Source organism: Aquila chrysaetos, chromosome 4 (assembly GCF_900496995.4).
Source record: "Aquila chrysaetos chrysaetos chromosome 4, bAquChr1.4, whole genome shotgun sequence".
NCBI lineage: Eukaryota > Metazoa > Chordata > Aves > Accipitriformes > Accipitridae > Aquila > Aquila chrysaetos.
The window spans coordinates 58,712,776-58,727,683 of NC_044007.1; the positions used below are offsets into that span (position 1 = coordinate 58,712,776).

At 36.9% G+C, this 14,908-nt stretch overlaps 1 protein-coding gene across 1 annotated transcript in view; it reads left to right on the top strand.

Annotated features, from left to right (window-relative positions):
- Nucleotides 1–13,392, top strand: part of LOC115340061 (centrosomal protein of 192 kDa-like) — a 90,967-nt gene extending 77,575 nt beyond the window's left edge. Inside the window, exons 48-53 of the mRNA XM_030010851.2 lie at nt 226–321; nt 1,849–1,968; nt 5,803–5,924; nt 6,840–6,963; nt 7,434–7,492; nt 12,898–13,392. Of these exons, the coding sequence (XP_029866711.1) occupies nt 226–321; nt 1,849–1,968; nt 5,803–5,924; nt 6,840–6,963; nt 7,434–7,492; nt 12,898–13,036 (660 nt within the window). The 3' untranslated portion in view covers nt 13,037–13,392. The remainder of the gene's footprint in view (nt 1–225; nt 322–1,848; nt 1,969–5,802; nt 5,925–6,839; nt 6,964–7,433; nt 7,493–12,897) is intronic.
- Nucleotides 13,393–14,908: the final 1,516 nt, after the last annotated feature.

Sequence of the window (14,908 nt, forward strand, 5' to 3'; positions counted from 1 at the left end):
AAGCCAGTAGTCATGGTGACTGCATAAATGTTGTAGTAGTTGTAGTCTTTATTCATTTGCTTTTAGGGAGTCAATATTATTTGTTCACTTGAAGGCAGCTTGATGGGGCATATTTTCTTCAGTCCTTTGCAAGAGTGGTGTGTGTGTGGATATATTGTGTGGGTTGTTTTTTTTGTTTGTTTTTTTTCCCCACCTTCTGAATCTGACTCATAACTTTATTTGCAGGATGTAGATGGAACTGGTTGTGTTTATAGGGTTACTTACTCCGCTTTCAGATGTTCCCGTGTTTCTGGTACTCTTGAAGCTTATGGAGAAGAGAAGGTAAACTGACATTTATAAATATTTCAACCATATTAGTGTATCTCAGTTGTAAAATAGGATCTTACATGAGAAGTTCTCTGAAATAACAGCTGAATTTTTGAAGCTGGTCGTACTTTATCTGATAATGATAAAATGTTGACCTTCCAAAAATTGGGTTCTGTGGTGTATCAGGTAGTCATATCTACTTACCACAGCTGTTATGTCAGCTGAGTTGATTCTAAGAATTTATGTAATATGTATATAGTTTGACTTTGATGTGGTGGTGTTTTTGTGTGGGTTTTTTTTTCCAAGAAATTATTCTAGAACAGAAAACTGTTTTTAAATGTTCTGTAAAAATCCATAAGAAAATCACAAGTAATACTGGCTTCTTATGAAACTGGTGTGAGAACCGGTTTCCCTTTCTTAGAAGCAGTCTTGTCATACTTGTTCCAGAACAGTTGTCTGTTCCTAAAGTTAATTTCCTTTGACTTACAGTTTTATCTCCTGGCCAGTAGAGGGTTTCATAACCACAATTATAAAGCACATCTAAGGACATACTGAATGGGTTTCTGTGGGGCTTTTGTCCCTCACTTTCTCCCTCAATGCTACTTCAATTCTATCTGTTCATCTTCATGGATTATTATGACATTCCTTAACGACACTATTTCTATGATGATGCAGTTTGTAATCCATTTACAGGACATAAAAAAAACCTTTCTCCTGTCCAGTTTCATAGTTATTTCATAATAGTGAAAACCATTTTTTGAATTTAAACAATTGTCTTTGCCTTAGCCATACTAGTTCAGGCCTGTTTGAATAACATTTACATTATTGGCATGTCAGGCTGTTGGCTGGAGCTGATAAGGTACAGCGTTATCATGATTTGCTGTTTTTTGCAGTGGATATGATAATATTCAGCTAATTAGATACAGTTGTAGTGATCTATTCTAATCTGCTTCTCCCCTTCTCTTTCTTCCCCCAACCTCAACTCTTAAAACAATGCAGGTTTACTCTTGAATTAACCTGGTACAGCACTATGTGGAGACACGCCTTTGTTACATAGGTGGCCTTTAAGGATGATCAAATGCATAGCCTGCAAGTCGTTTTAAATTTCAGGCCGCCTAGTAGTTGTAGCATAGTGTGCTTACAGACTTGGAGCTGAAGGAGTACAGTTGTTCACAGCTTAGCTGACAGATGAAGGAAGGTAGTGCTGTCTTTCAGCTGCACGTATTTCCCCTCCTGGTCCCCTTCTTCCCCATTTTACTAATAGAAATAATTGTGCAAGCACTTGCTGACTTTGCTTAAAGCAGATGAGCTGAACTCAAATTTTGTTCGAGATTGCTTGCACAACCTATTTCATCAGAACTTTTTCTCTTGTGGGCAAAGGACAAGCTGTATTGTTTTCTGTAAGATCACCTGTGTGTGGAATGTATGTTTGTAGTGTGTAAATTTTGTGCTGGCTTAACTGTAACTTTTTGTAGGTAAAACTGTGAAGATGTATAGATTATTCTAATAAGCTTCTACAAAATTTTTCTCTTGTTTTTGTAGGTTGCTGTAATCTTTTTGCCTAGAGATAAAGGGGATTACTCCCAGTTCTGGGACCTTGAGTGTCACCCAGTTGAAAAACCTAGTTGGAAACACAAATTAAGATTTCAGCTTTCTGGAGCAGTGAGTATATAAATGCTATAAACACTGTCCTGAGCACAAAGTTTTGATAACAACTTAATTTTATTATACAGTACTCTCTCATATGCACTGGCATATGCTGGAAAAAAAACAAACCCCTGCTGATATTTTTGCCATTTTTCTTATGTTACAAAAGTACCTTTTTCATCTTGCTTATGTGATAATATGTTATCTTTTGCCATTTAAGACGTAAAATTTTATTTTGCTCAGAAAGAGACAAACTTGCCTTCTGTGGGAATTGTTTCTGTAGATGCAAGATTTGTTTCTATCGGACACTAAGTGGATTGGTTTTGGTTTTGTAAATAGATGGCAAAGTAACTGACTTTTGCTATAATATGTAACTTAATGCAATATTGGAATTTTAAAATATTCATCTTGGAGATATGGATGTGTTTCTGATAGAATCTGTTTTGAGTATTTTATCAGAGTAACAGTGTAGGTGGGCGTGATTTTGAGATTTGTACAAGGGAGCAATTGGATTTGAGTGCTCCTTTGCTCCCCTGTTGTTCCTCAGCTCTAACTTTATGGTGAGGCTTGGAAGGAGGGGTTTGGGAATTACAACTGGTTTTCTGTGCTCTCCCTCCTTGCCTTGCTTTTAATTCCTACCTCACCATTCATACAAGAGGAGTCTACATAGGACAGACAATCTATTACTATTAGGAAGAATTAATTCTAATGATTACTTAAATGAGCTGAATGTGAAGAGCTTCGTATGTTCAGTATTGCGTGATTGCTATATAAGCTTTGCTGTCCTCTTCAGAGTTTGACTTGATTTTTCTAAGAAGCCCAAATAAAGATTTGGGATCTTTCTTTAGAGTATCAAGCCTGTTTCAGTAGTAGGAACCTTACTTACCCTTCTTGCTGCGGTAGCTTACCTTTTATCTTATAGGGTCTTTGTTTTTCCCAGTAGTTAATTGTGTTGAAAGGGGGACTTAGTAAAAAAGAATATGTTAAATAACTTCTAATTTTGGCATGAAGAATTGGACCTGTATAATGTTTCATTTGGGATGGTTTTTTTATTCAGCTTTCATCTAATTCTTGAACACAATTTTCCTTAAAATGAGGAAAATGTCTATGTCATTTGTCTGTTTAAAGCTAGTTGAAATTGAGAGAAGATGCATTCTTTATCAGAAATCTAGAGTTTTGAAGAATTCTCTTCTTAAAAAGTGACTAGTTGTCAGAGTTGTGTAAATCTTTGAGCAGCACAAGTTGATATTAATGTTTTTGAACTACCGTGTCAGATTTGTTCTTGATTTTTTTTCAAAGCTGTTAACGATTAGATCTTTTCAACATCTCTTTGTGCATATAGGAAAAATTTTGTAGAAAATACGTGAAATGTGTCATGATCGTTTTGAAAAAGAGTTGGAAGGGAAATAGTTTATCAGCTAGGTAAGGAACTATACATCTGTTTGGAAGAGGGATCAACAGAGAATCTTTACTTAGCTTGTTGCAGCTTTTTAATCAGATCCACTTTTAGTCAAGAAGACAAGCCAATTATCATCTGTCATGTCCTAGTGATCAAGACTTTAGACTGTGTTACTGCAACATTGAAAAGGACTCAGATCCTGCTGGGTTTGCTGAGGCAGAGGGCTACAGCTCTGGTTAATGTGACTTTTGATAGAATCAAGTGGGAAGACTGACTGACTGTCATTCAGAGTGACTGAGTGGTATTTATTTATAGCACCACTTCAAAAGAAATGAAAAATTTGGAAGAGCTCAGGAAAGAACTGAAAGAACAAGGTGAAGTTAGGAAAATCAGTGGCACTTACCACTTCCATTTTTTTTTTCCTGAAAAACTAATTAACTGTGACTTTGCTTATGCTCTGCACGTGTTTGCAGTCCCCACCACTGGAAACCATAGTTAGGAGCTCAGAAGATCATGTCTCCAAAACTGATCATAGAGGCAAAGGAAGGGGGGATTCTACATCTGCTTTGCAGCCCCAACTTCTCGAATACTGGCCAAACTCACCTTTTTTTCTTTTCCTGAGAAACATTTGTTAGGCTGCTATCAGGTATTGCTCTAAGATTCTTGAGCTAAGAATGGGTATCACCATTGTGCACGTAAGTCTTGGATTGGTATTTTGGTCTAATTGTTGGTCCCTTCTGGGTGAAACGGGGAACTAGCAAGAACTTGCCGGAAGGCTGAGACAGCACCTGTGTTCTGATTGTTCCTTTAGCACATAGAAAGTTGAGGTCTTCATAAAGAACCTCTGGTGTTGTTTGAAGACACTACAAATGTTAAGTGTGTACCATTCTTTAGTTCACATGGTTTGTGTACTTCAGCTGTGTTAACTATGTAACTTTTTAATGTATCATTTTGCAGCAAACTGAGCTGAATTTACTTAACACAAAACATACTGCTAACTAAGAGTCCTGGTTTGATTATTATTATCAGCATTACAAAGCTTCATCTTCTTTGGGTATCCCAGAAGCGAGAGGAAGAAAAATCTTTTTAAACTCTGTGAGCAAAATAATTTTAAAGCTAAACAAATTTCTGTGCTCCTGAGGTGGCTTTGGAACAACAGCACTCAGTTGTAACCATTGGACTGTGTTAACATACTGCTTTCATTTGAAACAGGAAAAGGCAGTATGGGCTATAATAAAGCATGCAGTACTTCAAGATGCCCTTATAAAGACTGGGGGAACTTCTGATTGTTTTCCATAATGTGCCTTATTCTCATGCAGTAAACTTGCTTTATTGATAAATTAGAATTTGAATGATAACACTGAAGCATGACACCCATCATTTTTCACTACACGGAAAATTAAAAGCTCTTGAAACAAGACACCTGTACAAATCCTTTCTTTTCTTTCTGTATTGGGTTCTACTGTGGTTCATGGGTTATTTGACACTGAAAAATATTCTTTAAAATTAAGATTATATTTTTTTGGCTGCTGCTCTTTCTGACAGACTGATTAGTAGCTCTTTCAGTAGCAGAAATGAATGTCTGAAAGACATGTTTGTCATAGTAGCTCTGCTGAAGATGAATCTATTTTTTTAATCTTTTCTGCGTAAGGGAATCAACTGCTTGTCTAAAACATCAGCACTGTTTCAAAAATTGAGATAATGTTGTACGACCATAAGTGTAGGAGGTTCTTTTGGTTCTTTAACTTTGTTCAAGATGTTGTGACCCAAGGGACTCCAAACAGTATCTAGCTAGGTGTGTTAAACAATGCAGAATTTGAACTTGGCTATTTGGCAAAGTATTCCCTTAGGGTGATCTGGTCTCCTTGTGTTAGAATACGCTGAATAGGGTTCTTGATGATGGTAAATATTTTGGCCTAATTTCTGAATGTAACAATTACCATGTAATGCATTATCAGATTCTCTCTTTCTCTGGAGAGACCTTTCGTTGAGAAGGATGTGTTGTTCACAATACAAAATTACTACAAAGTTTTTTGCTGTTCTGAGAATTCAAACTATAATGATGACTTATACCTTCCTTCTTTCTGAGCAGCTGTTTAGCCAACTTTGCTGTTCTTGAGGCATATGGGCAGAATATCTGCAGAGGAATTTTTTTTGTTTTGGCTTTTAGTAAAATCTTTGTTGCTAGCAGCCTTCTCGAGATTCTACCTGCAGTGCTAGTTTGTTGTGAACTGGCTTGTAACAAATTAAGTATTCATAAGACACAGAAGCCTGTTAAAGTATTCGTCCTAAATCATTGCTTCTGTCTCAATGATCCAGACTCTACTGTTCCTGAAAGATTATACTTTTTATTTAAAGTCTTGGATTGGGTAAGGGAAATGACTTACATGTTTGCATACTTGAATACTTTGGAATGCAAAGTTTAAGGGCTTCTCTGTTTTTGCCAATAGGGTAGTAAAACAGAAAATGAAACTTCCATTGTGAAAGGTTCTGCAAGTGCCCTCACAAAAACTGAGCTTCCAGTCATACCAGAAATGAAGGTTTACTCTGAAGCACGTACAATTAAAGCAGGGTATGTATGGACAAAACTTGAAAGGAGAGAGTCTGCAACTGGGTAAAAGGTGGGGGGAAAAACCCAAACCAACCTGACAACCAAAACCTTTTTTACCATTAGGACAGCTGTGTGGTAGAACAGGCTGTGCAGAGAGGCTGTGCAGTCTCTGTTCTTCAAGGTTTTCGGGATCTGACAGGACAAAGCCCTGAGCAGGCTGGTCTGACCTCACAGCTGACCCTGATTGGAGCAAGGGTTTGAACTAGAGACTTCCTGAGTCTCTTCTGACCTGAATTATCCTATGTTAAAGAGTAAACAGCAGCAAAAAACAGACTTGCCAAACCTCTTAATGGCTTTGTATTGCTTAATCTCCCATGCTTTTTCTTTTCGGTTGGGTTTCTAAGTTGCCTAACTGTGATTTGCTGTTGTAAATGGACTGGTATCAGCAGTAGAATCTTGTGTATACTTTTTGTGTACTCCCCTTTTGGGGACTCCATAGAACTGTGAAGTCACTTCTGAGAAGACCACTGTACCGCATGTCTTAACCTTGCTGTTCTTCAGTCTTAACTTAATTGCCAGTTCCTTTCCTATGGGATGATGTGAATATGGCAGGGGAGTAAAATGTTTTGTTTAAACATGGCATCTCTGAGAAGAGTCTGGTTCTTTAGTAAAGCATATGGGGGAAAAATTCAGACTGTGAAAGTGCATATAAGTAAATGTACATATATTTATGCCACGGTGATGCTTTCATTATTCTTTCTGGCTAAAATGTAATGCCTGTAAGACTTAAGGTGAGAGAGTTGATGCTTTCAGGATCTTCCCATTTTTCCTGATTTAGTCTCAGAAAATACACCTGTTATCTTGAAGTATGCAATCAGTATATCTAGACCATATAAGTAGGAAGTCTTAATATCTTAAATCCCTTTTTCAAATCAGGCAAAATGAGGTAATTCGAGGGGTATATGCCCCAGAAGACCTGTACACTTTTCCTCCAACTAGAGTTGGGGAATCATGCACATTAAAGGTCAACTTGCGGAATAATTCCTTTACAACACACTTGGTAAGTTTGACAGACTTTATTTTAAATAGATTTTCCTAAGTCCTTCCAACAGTTCAACTGCACTGTTTTTTTACTCTTGACAGAAGATTGCAATAGTACAAGTCTTAGTTTGTTAGTTTCAAAAGTCAGTATTATATCTGAAGAATTTTGCTCTCCTGTAATTTTTCTTTCTTTTGTCTGACTGAATCACTGAGTGTTTTTGTAATATATTTGCAACTGAAAAAATAATAATTATAGTTTGAATAGATTTGTTATTATCCTGATTAACTTATTTTATTTTTAAACTTCATTAAAATATTGAGATGTGAATTTTTCTTACTATGCACAAATGTGAACATGCTTTATTTTTAAACCCTGGGTCTGTGTAAAGCTGTATTTGTAAGTGATCTGATTTATCTTAAGTGTGTCATAAATTGGATATGATAGGCTTAGATATAGTGTGCTTTTAAGCATTTTGTGTTAAATTGCAGCTGAAATTTGTAAGTCCCGGAGAGCCTTTCTACATCAAGCACTCGAAGTACTCTCTAAGGTGGGTAATGCATATGCTAACATTCTCTCCCAACAAAAAAATTAAACAACTGATTCAGTAAGATAAATATCTTCTCTATATTTACAGTACTAAAATGTAGATATAAATATCCAACATTCTGGCTGTCTAGTTAAAGGGTTTTGGTTGGGGGGCGAGGGGGGGGGCGGTTTTGTGTTTTTGGGGGTTTTTTTGCTAAGCTGTACTGTGTAATCTTGGTTAGAAGCAGAATGAGCCCACACAGTTATTTCTGCATCTGCCAATTTCTTCCTTGCAAATTGTTTCTAACAGTGCTGTTGCTTTTAATACTAAGCCTAATGCTTCATTTAACCATTTGGCATGCTGTGCACAATCAAGTCATTCCTTCCATTTATACTTTCTGCACAACAGACCAAGCAAATTGCTTTCATCATGCTTCTAATTTGACAAACCTATAGAGCTGCATCAAAGATTCTCTGCAAATACAAGGTTTGAGCATCCAGTGGAATTGCCTGGTCATACCAAGTATTTCAGCATATTACCTGCATAAAAGGAATTTTCAAGTTGGTGGTAACAGTCCCTCAAAATAAACTCAGTCATCTTCAGAGTTCATTACAGCAAGTGTTTGACAGTCCTATTAGTCATCTCTTCAAGAAGTATAGCATCTCACGCGCTCATCTGTAACAGTGGGATTGTCAGGAACACAGAAATGCAACCATTTCATTGAAAGTCATACAGCATGTGTTCTCAGTGTTCAAACAGGTCCCGGTTTTAAAGACGGGGAAGCTAAGGGTGTACAGAACAGAAATTGTGAGCAAAATCGTAAATGGAACTAGATACTCTGGCTCCAAATCTAGTTTGGGGTCTGCCAATGGTACTTGGTATTTATTATAAAGACAGGGCTGTGGTGGTGTTATCCGCAGGTATTCAAAGTATTCTTAAGGCCACTTTTCAGTGCAAAGTGTTATAACTCCACTTAGGTATGCGTTCCAGTGTTTCTATTTAACTGGCATCTTTTTATTAAATATGTCACATCAGATGGCACAGAAGGGTTTTTTTTTATGGAGGGAGTAACCAAGATAAAATCTATCCAAATAAAGACCACTAGCTAGGTCTGTCTGAGGCTGTATAGCTGCAAAGGACAGGATGACTTGATTGTCCCCAGAAAAAAAAGATGAGTAACTTCACTGGAAGACACTCGGATATTTCAAAAATATTCTTCAGGAATGCTGTAAAAGCTATTTGGTATATTTTCTGTGAGAGATGATAAACTCCTGTTGCTTTCAGCCAAAGTAGACTTAAGTTTAAAATTCAGTCTACCATTTCTAAAGGTTATCAACTAAATATACTGCACCTTCCAATAATGTTCCACAGTGTTTTTTTCTAGTAAGTTTGGCTGTGATTTTTCCAGTTGTGAATACTGGCCTTTCCTAGCTTTTTTAAAATTCATTTGTCTGAAGTCAACATAGCTCTCTGAAGAAGTTCTCCCATTTAAGAGCACAAAGCACAGAAGAATTACTTGACTTGGATAGATGCTTTTAAAGAAGTGTTAAAAGAACTTCTTTAAATGGCTTTTATTTGAGAACAGCATCAAGGAGGATTTCAAGAAAGCCAATGTTAACTATTTCCATCTGAACTAGGTTAACCGGACGTCTTACAAAGTAGTGTTCAAAAGTAATTGGATAAGAAAAATGTTTGCAGGATCTTGTATCTTGGAATATTAGTCTGTAAATAAGAGTGTAAAAATAGAAAGTACCACCTACCTATATTTTTGAATCAGAAAAGTGTCATGTAATAAACATGGTCTGTTGCATGCTCTTCATTTTGAGGGCCAAATTTGAAAGCAATCCTGTGTAATCAAGCTTTAAATTTGGATAGTGGAATTGCGAGTTTGTATTTGTATTTAATATCAAGAGTCTGACCTTCAGAAGTTGGTATAGTGGCTTGCCAGTTCTTTTTCAAATGGTTATGTCAGCACAAGTACCGATATGTAGCACTGTTGGTTCCTTCACCACAGTTTGCTCAGTTGAAAATAGTAATGGGCTTTATCCAAATACAGTATCTTGCAACCAAAACTGTAGCCAAAAAGAAAAAAGAATTTTAATAATCTTCAAGTATCTTAAAGTGCATATTATGTTTTTTAACCACGGAGATGTCATTTAGCTAATATTACAAGTCCTGCAAAGAATGGGTGGGAAGGAATTCTGTCTGGAATTCACATTCAAAAGAGGAGTTCCATTTGTTGACAGAGTAGAATTTTTTTTTTTTTTTTTTTTTACTGCAAAGAGAGTACCTTTAACAAGATGACTCTTAAGTGATGTAAACATGTGGATGAAATATTAAACATGTGACTTTTTAAAAATGTTTGGCTAAGTTCTGTTTCTGGAAGGACTACCAGGTTATGCCTTTGAAAACTAAGGCGTTTCTATTGTATTGCCTTCAGAAGCCATCTGAAATAAGTTGATTACAGGGTAGTGTGTATTTCAGATATTGCTGAAAGGCAAAACTGTTTTTTGCTTGACTAATTATTTTTGTTTCCAGTAGCCACCGCTTTGGGTGTCGGGAAATCACTATTCATTGACAATAGATCTGGTTACTATGGCTTAGATGCAGCTGACCCATGCTGTTCCTTTTAAACTTACCTATTGCTGCTGTGGTGTTTAGAGGACTACTGTATTAGTTTGTCTATGAAGTATGCTTCAGACATACCTGACTTCTCAGAAATACAACTTGAAACTAATGCAACAATCTGTAAAGGGCATATAGTATTCATAGACTAGTTTCGTTGCCGGAATAGTGAAAAGTTTGAAGTAAAACTCTTTGTTAAGAGAAAAACAGTTAATTGCAGGGGAATTCTGGTTGTCCTGACACTATTCTTCTTAACTAGTTTTTGGCTACTGTACTTGAGAAAAATCCTCCAGGTTGCTTCATTTCTAAGAACATTTGTGCTATGTAGTAGCCCAAAGAGCTGTTGTAGCTGGAGTCTGAACTTTCCCATTTTGTTAGTTGAAGAAAATGAAAATAGCATCTTTCCCTTTGGATTAGGAAGCATGAGAATTCAACTGTGTTGAGCCTTATACCACTTGTGAGAAATCAACTGACTGCTACAAAACTAACTCTAAGTAATGTCATAGAATCATAGAATGGTTTGGGTTGGAAGGGACCTGAAAGATCATCTAGTTCCAACCCCCCTGCCATGGGCAGGGACACCTTCCACTAGACCAGGTTGCTCCAAGCCCCATCCAACCTGGCCTTGAACACTTCCAGGAATGGGGCATCCACAAACTCTCTGGGCAACCTGTCCCAGCACCTCACCACTCTCACAGTGAAGAACTTCCTTACATCTAATCTAAATCTACTTTCTTTCAGGTTAAAGCCATTACCTGTTGTCCTATCACTACATGCTCTTGTAAAAAGTCCCTCTTCAGCTTTCTTGTAGGCCCCCTTTAGGTGCTGGAAGGCTGCTATCGGGTCTCCCCAGAGCCTTCTCTTCTCCAGACTGAACATCCCCAACTCTCTCAGCCTGTCTTCATAGGAGAGGTGCTGACTAATTCTGCTTTTAGAGAAGAACGATAATGTGTATAGCACCAACCAAATGGACACCTGAATTTAGAGGTCAAATGGAATTGAATATAGCTGTCATGCTAAGAAACTATGCTCTGCCTTAGTATCACTGAGGTCATATAGTACCTATTCTGGAAATTAATATTTGACAGCCAGATGTGGCCATCTTTTTAAAAGAGCGATACATAACTTACTGATAAGTTTTTGATAGTATAAGTTTGAGTTTGGTTATATTATTCTTTTTGAGTAAGCTTTAGGATATGTAAGAAAGCATAAATATATTATTTTGGAGATGATACAGACTTGTGCATCCCTCCTGACTTTCTACTGAATTTACTTTTATTTTTGTAAATTCTCAGGCAGCCTGGTTGTATGCAGCTTCAGACTTTATTCTTACTAAAACTTGTGTTTTCTAATATAATGCATCTGTTACAGATTAGTCGTACTGATGTTCTGAATTTATAAAAAGGATAAAAAAATGGATCTTTTAAAAAATAAAGCTGAGTAAATATCTTTATCCCATATATTATAGGTGGATAAAGAGACAGAGCATGCCAGGTTTATTATACAACACTTGGCAATCAAGTATGAGACGTGAAACTCTGATCTGGCTGTACTCGTTTTCTGTATCGTTGATTGTAGTTCAGTACAACATAATTAGTGCTTTGTTTTTGTATTAACCCAATTAAAAAAATACAGTAGCATACCAGTCTTTATTCTGAAAGTCTGTACTCCTAAGTTGCTTGATTGACCAGGATCTGTTTTAAAAAAAAAAAAGAGAGAAAAAAAAATCAAAATACATTTGTTAGTGTGACTGTTTTAGCACTAAGGATGATACTAAACAAATGAGGCTGGAGTCAGTCTTATATGCAAGACCAATATTATGATTTCCAGTTGTAGGAGAAGGGTAAGAGCACAGACTGATTATGCTAGGTTGGATTAGTGTAGGGGAAAGGAATATGAAGAGGTAGGAACAAAATAAGAAAAAGCAGGGAAAATAAGCACATTCCAGAGGATGTTGGATAATGCTAAATACTGTGAAGGGGAGGAAACAGAAGCTACAATAAAAGAAAACAAAGCTGTCTTTTCTTTCTTTGTCTTACTAAGTGATGCTGTTCATTTTTGCTTATTCCAATATGTGCCTGTTACTGTTACCTGTCTGTTAGAGCTGGGTATTTCCATTGGATGCCATGGAATCCAATAGGCTGCCACTCAGCATTTCCAGCTTGTTGCTCATGTAGCTTATATTTTTAAAACATTCACTCTAGGCTTTTGACAATTAAGACAGCCACACATTACATCTGGTATGTTTTTATGCAATCTGAACAGAAGAGGAATTATATAACCTAAAAAGGTGTAATGTAAAATCAGTATGCTTTTACATACTGATTGAGGATGGGCATATCGACTTGCAATGATTCAGCAAAATATTTTGTAATGTGGAGGCAATTAGAAGTAATTGAAATTATTTTACTAGCTTCAAACTGGTGGAATTTCATAAATGATTGCAAATTTTAGTGTACTTGTCACATGACTTCTGAAGGGAAGAAATGTAGTAACTTTGGTCTAAATATAGTTTATGCACTGTCAATATTATTGCAAAGAGGCAGGCCAAACTTATCTAGGTAAACTAGCAGCAATAAAGTATTGTAGCACTTTGTATGATCAGTAGGAAAGAATGACCTTTACAATCCAAGTCCTTCAGAAGAATAATAGATAATCAAATCTATAAAAATAAACTTGATGATCCAGTGTACGTCCAATACACTATTTTGGTGAAAATCAAAACTAGACAAGAATGTCTCTGTCTGATAGCATTTACTTGTTTATTAACAATGAGTCTGCACATAATTGCTTTTTTACAGATCCCATCATTACATCAATGTGCCAGTCCAGTTCAAGCCAAAGGCAGAAGGAAAATTTGAAGGTCTCTTCGTTGTGCTGACAACCAAATATGGCTCAGTTAATATTCGGCTATGTGGTAAAGCTATCGCAAAAAACTAGTCAGAACAGTTTTATAACTGTTTATAATAATTTATAACAGTTTATGCCATTTAAAATATTCAAAGATTGCTACTATTTTTCCATACTAACATCCTACTTGTTTTGCCCTGTGATGCTGCTTTGATGGAAGGTCTTCTGTAAGATGAATTGTGGTGCTTGTTTTACAAATCTGTTTTCATAGTAAAAACACTGAGAAATAACATTGTATGTTTTAAAGTTATCATGTTCTAATTTATGTTTCTGCACTTTTGTTGAAAAGGGAAGTTTTCTATTTTTGCATTTATTAGGCATAGCTAGATACTGATATATTATATTTTAAGCATTGTAAATACAGAAATAAAATCTATGTGTTAACAGTTGATTCTACCTGATTTCTGTCTTTGGTTGGAGGATTCCTTGCTGTAGGTAAGACGTCAAGCTGCCTACTCTTGGGCAATGCGAATTTGGGGGGTGTCATTTGGGGAGCAGGGGGAGCGACTGCAGTACAGAAGCTGACCTGTTAATATCATGTCTCCATCTGGTAAAGCTGGGACCAGATCCATGATTTGACAATCAGCCCCTAACTTTTTACACAGTTCAGTGGCAGGCATAAGCATTGTTTTTAACTCTAAGAATGTCAAACACTGTAAATTAAACACGAGTAACACTACCTTCAGCCCTCCAGAATGATTCATCTAACCCAGTATTCTGTCTCAAACAGTGGTGAAAAGATGTTGCTTTGAGAGGTGACATAAGCCTGGCTGCTGCCTTTGGTTCACTTTGCTTGCATTTCCTCAATATCTGCAGTCATTGGATTAGGGATGGGAGGTAGATTCCCACCTATCCCCTTTTTTTTTCCATTCATGGACCTGTTTGCGAATTTATCTGTTCACCCTTTTGACACTTTGTTTCCACAACTTCATGTGGCAGCAAACTCTAAAAGTTCACTGTGTGCTCTTTTAGCACACAAAACTTTTGTGCAACTGTCTTCTTTCCAATTTTGTTGAGTACTTTCCAGTTCTTATTGTAGGATTCAGTGAACAACAGTTCCACAATCAGCTTACCCATTGTTACTGTGTCTCTGTACGCTTTGGTTCTGTCTGCTATTTTATTTCTGTAGCAGGGAGCTGTATGTCTGATGTTGCCTTAAGCTAGAAATGTAGCTTTTTGACAGCATAGTTCTGTCATAGCATATGTACATTATTCCTTTCTTCAGGTTGGTAGAAGTGTGAGTGAAATTCCTTTCAATATGAGATTGATTGTTTAACTGCATTTTCAAAAAACTGGGAGGAAAAACCTCCCAGTACCCAGTGCATTGCCTTTGATACATGCCACCAGTATTATATTGAAGTATACTAAAGCTGCTGTTTCTTCATAAAACCTCATTTCTCAGCAGTCTGAAAACCAGGAAGGGAAGATTTACTAAAAGAAATTAAACTTGACATCAGAAGACTTGCCACCTCCTTATTCTCCCATCAACACGTAAGCTCCTGTCTGCTAGATACTGTAACTGTGTTCCTCTTGCCCTCTCTCTGCCAGATGTTGCTTGCACATTTCCCTGGTTGATGTGATGCCTGTGTACTTCTCCTGAATACAGAATTGGAATGGAGGGAATCTTCTGCCTCCCGCCTTACCTCAACAGGCTTGGATGCTTCATTTGAGAAAGACATTAGTGTCCAAAAGCCTATGTTGGTTCAGTTTTAGAAGCACAATCAGAAGTCTCTTCCAGAGCTGGAAAAAAGACCAAACTCAACGTTACTGTCTTCAAAGCCTTTGCATTTCCTAGTTGAGTATCTTCCAGCTTCCCTCTGTTCTAAAGTTGTCCTTGCCCCTTGCTAGTCTAGAATAAACCTTGTGAGATGCAGGTAGTATGGTCTTCTGGTTATTAGCTCC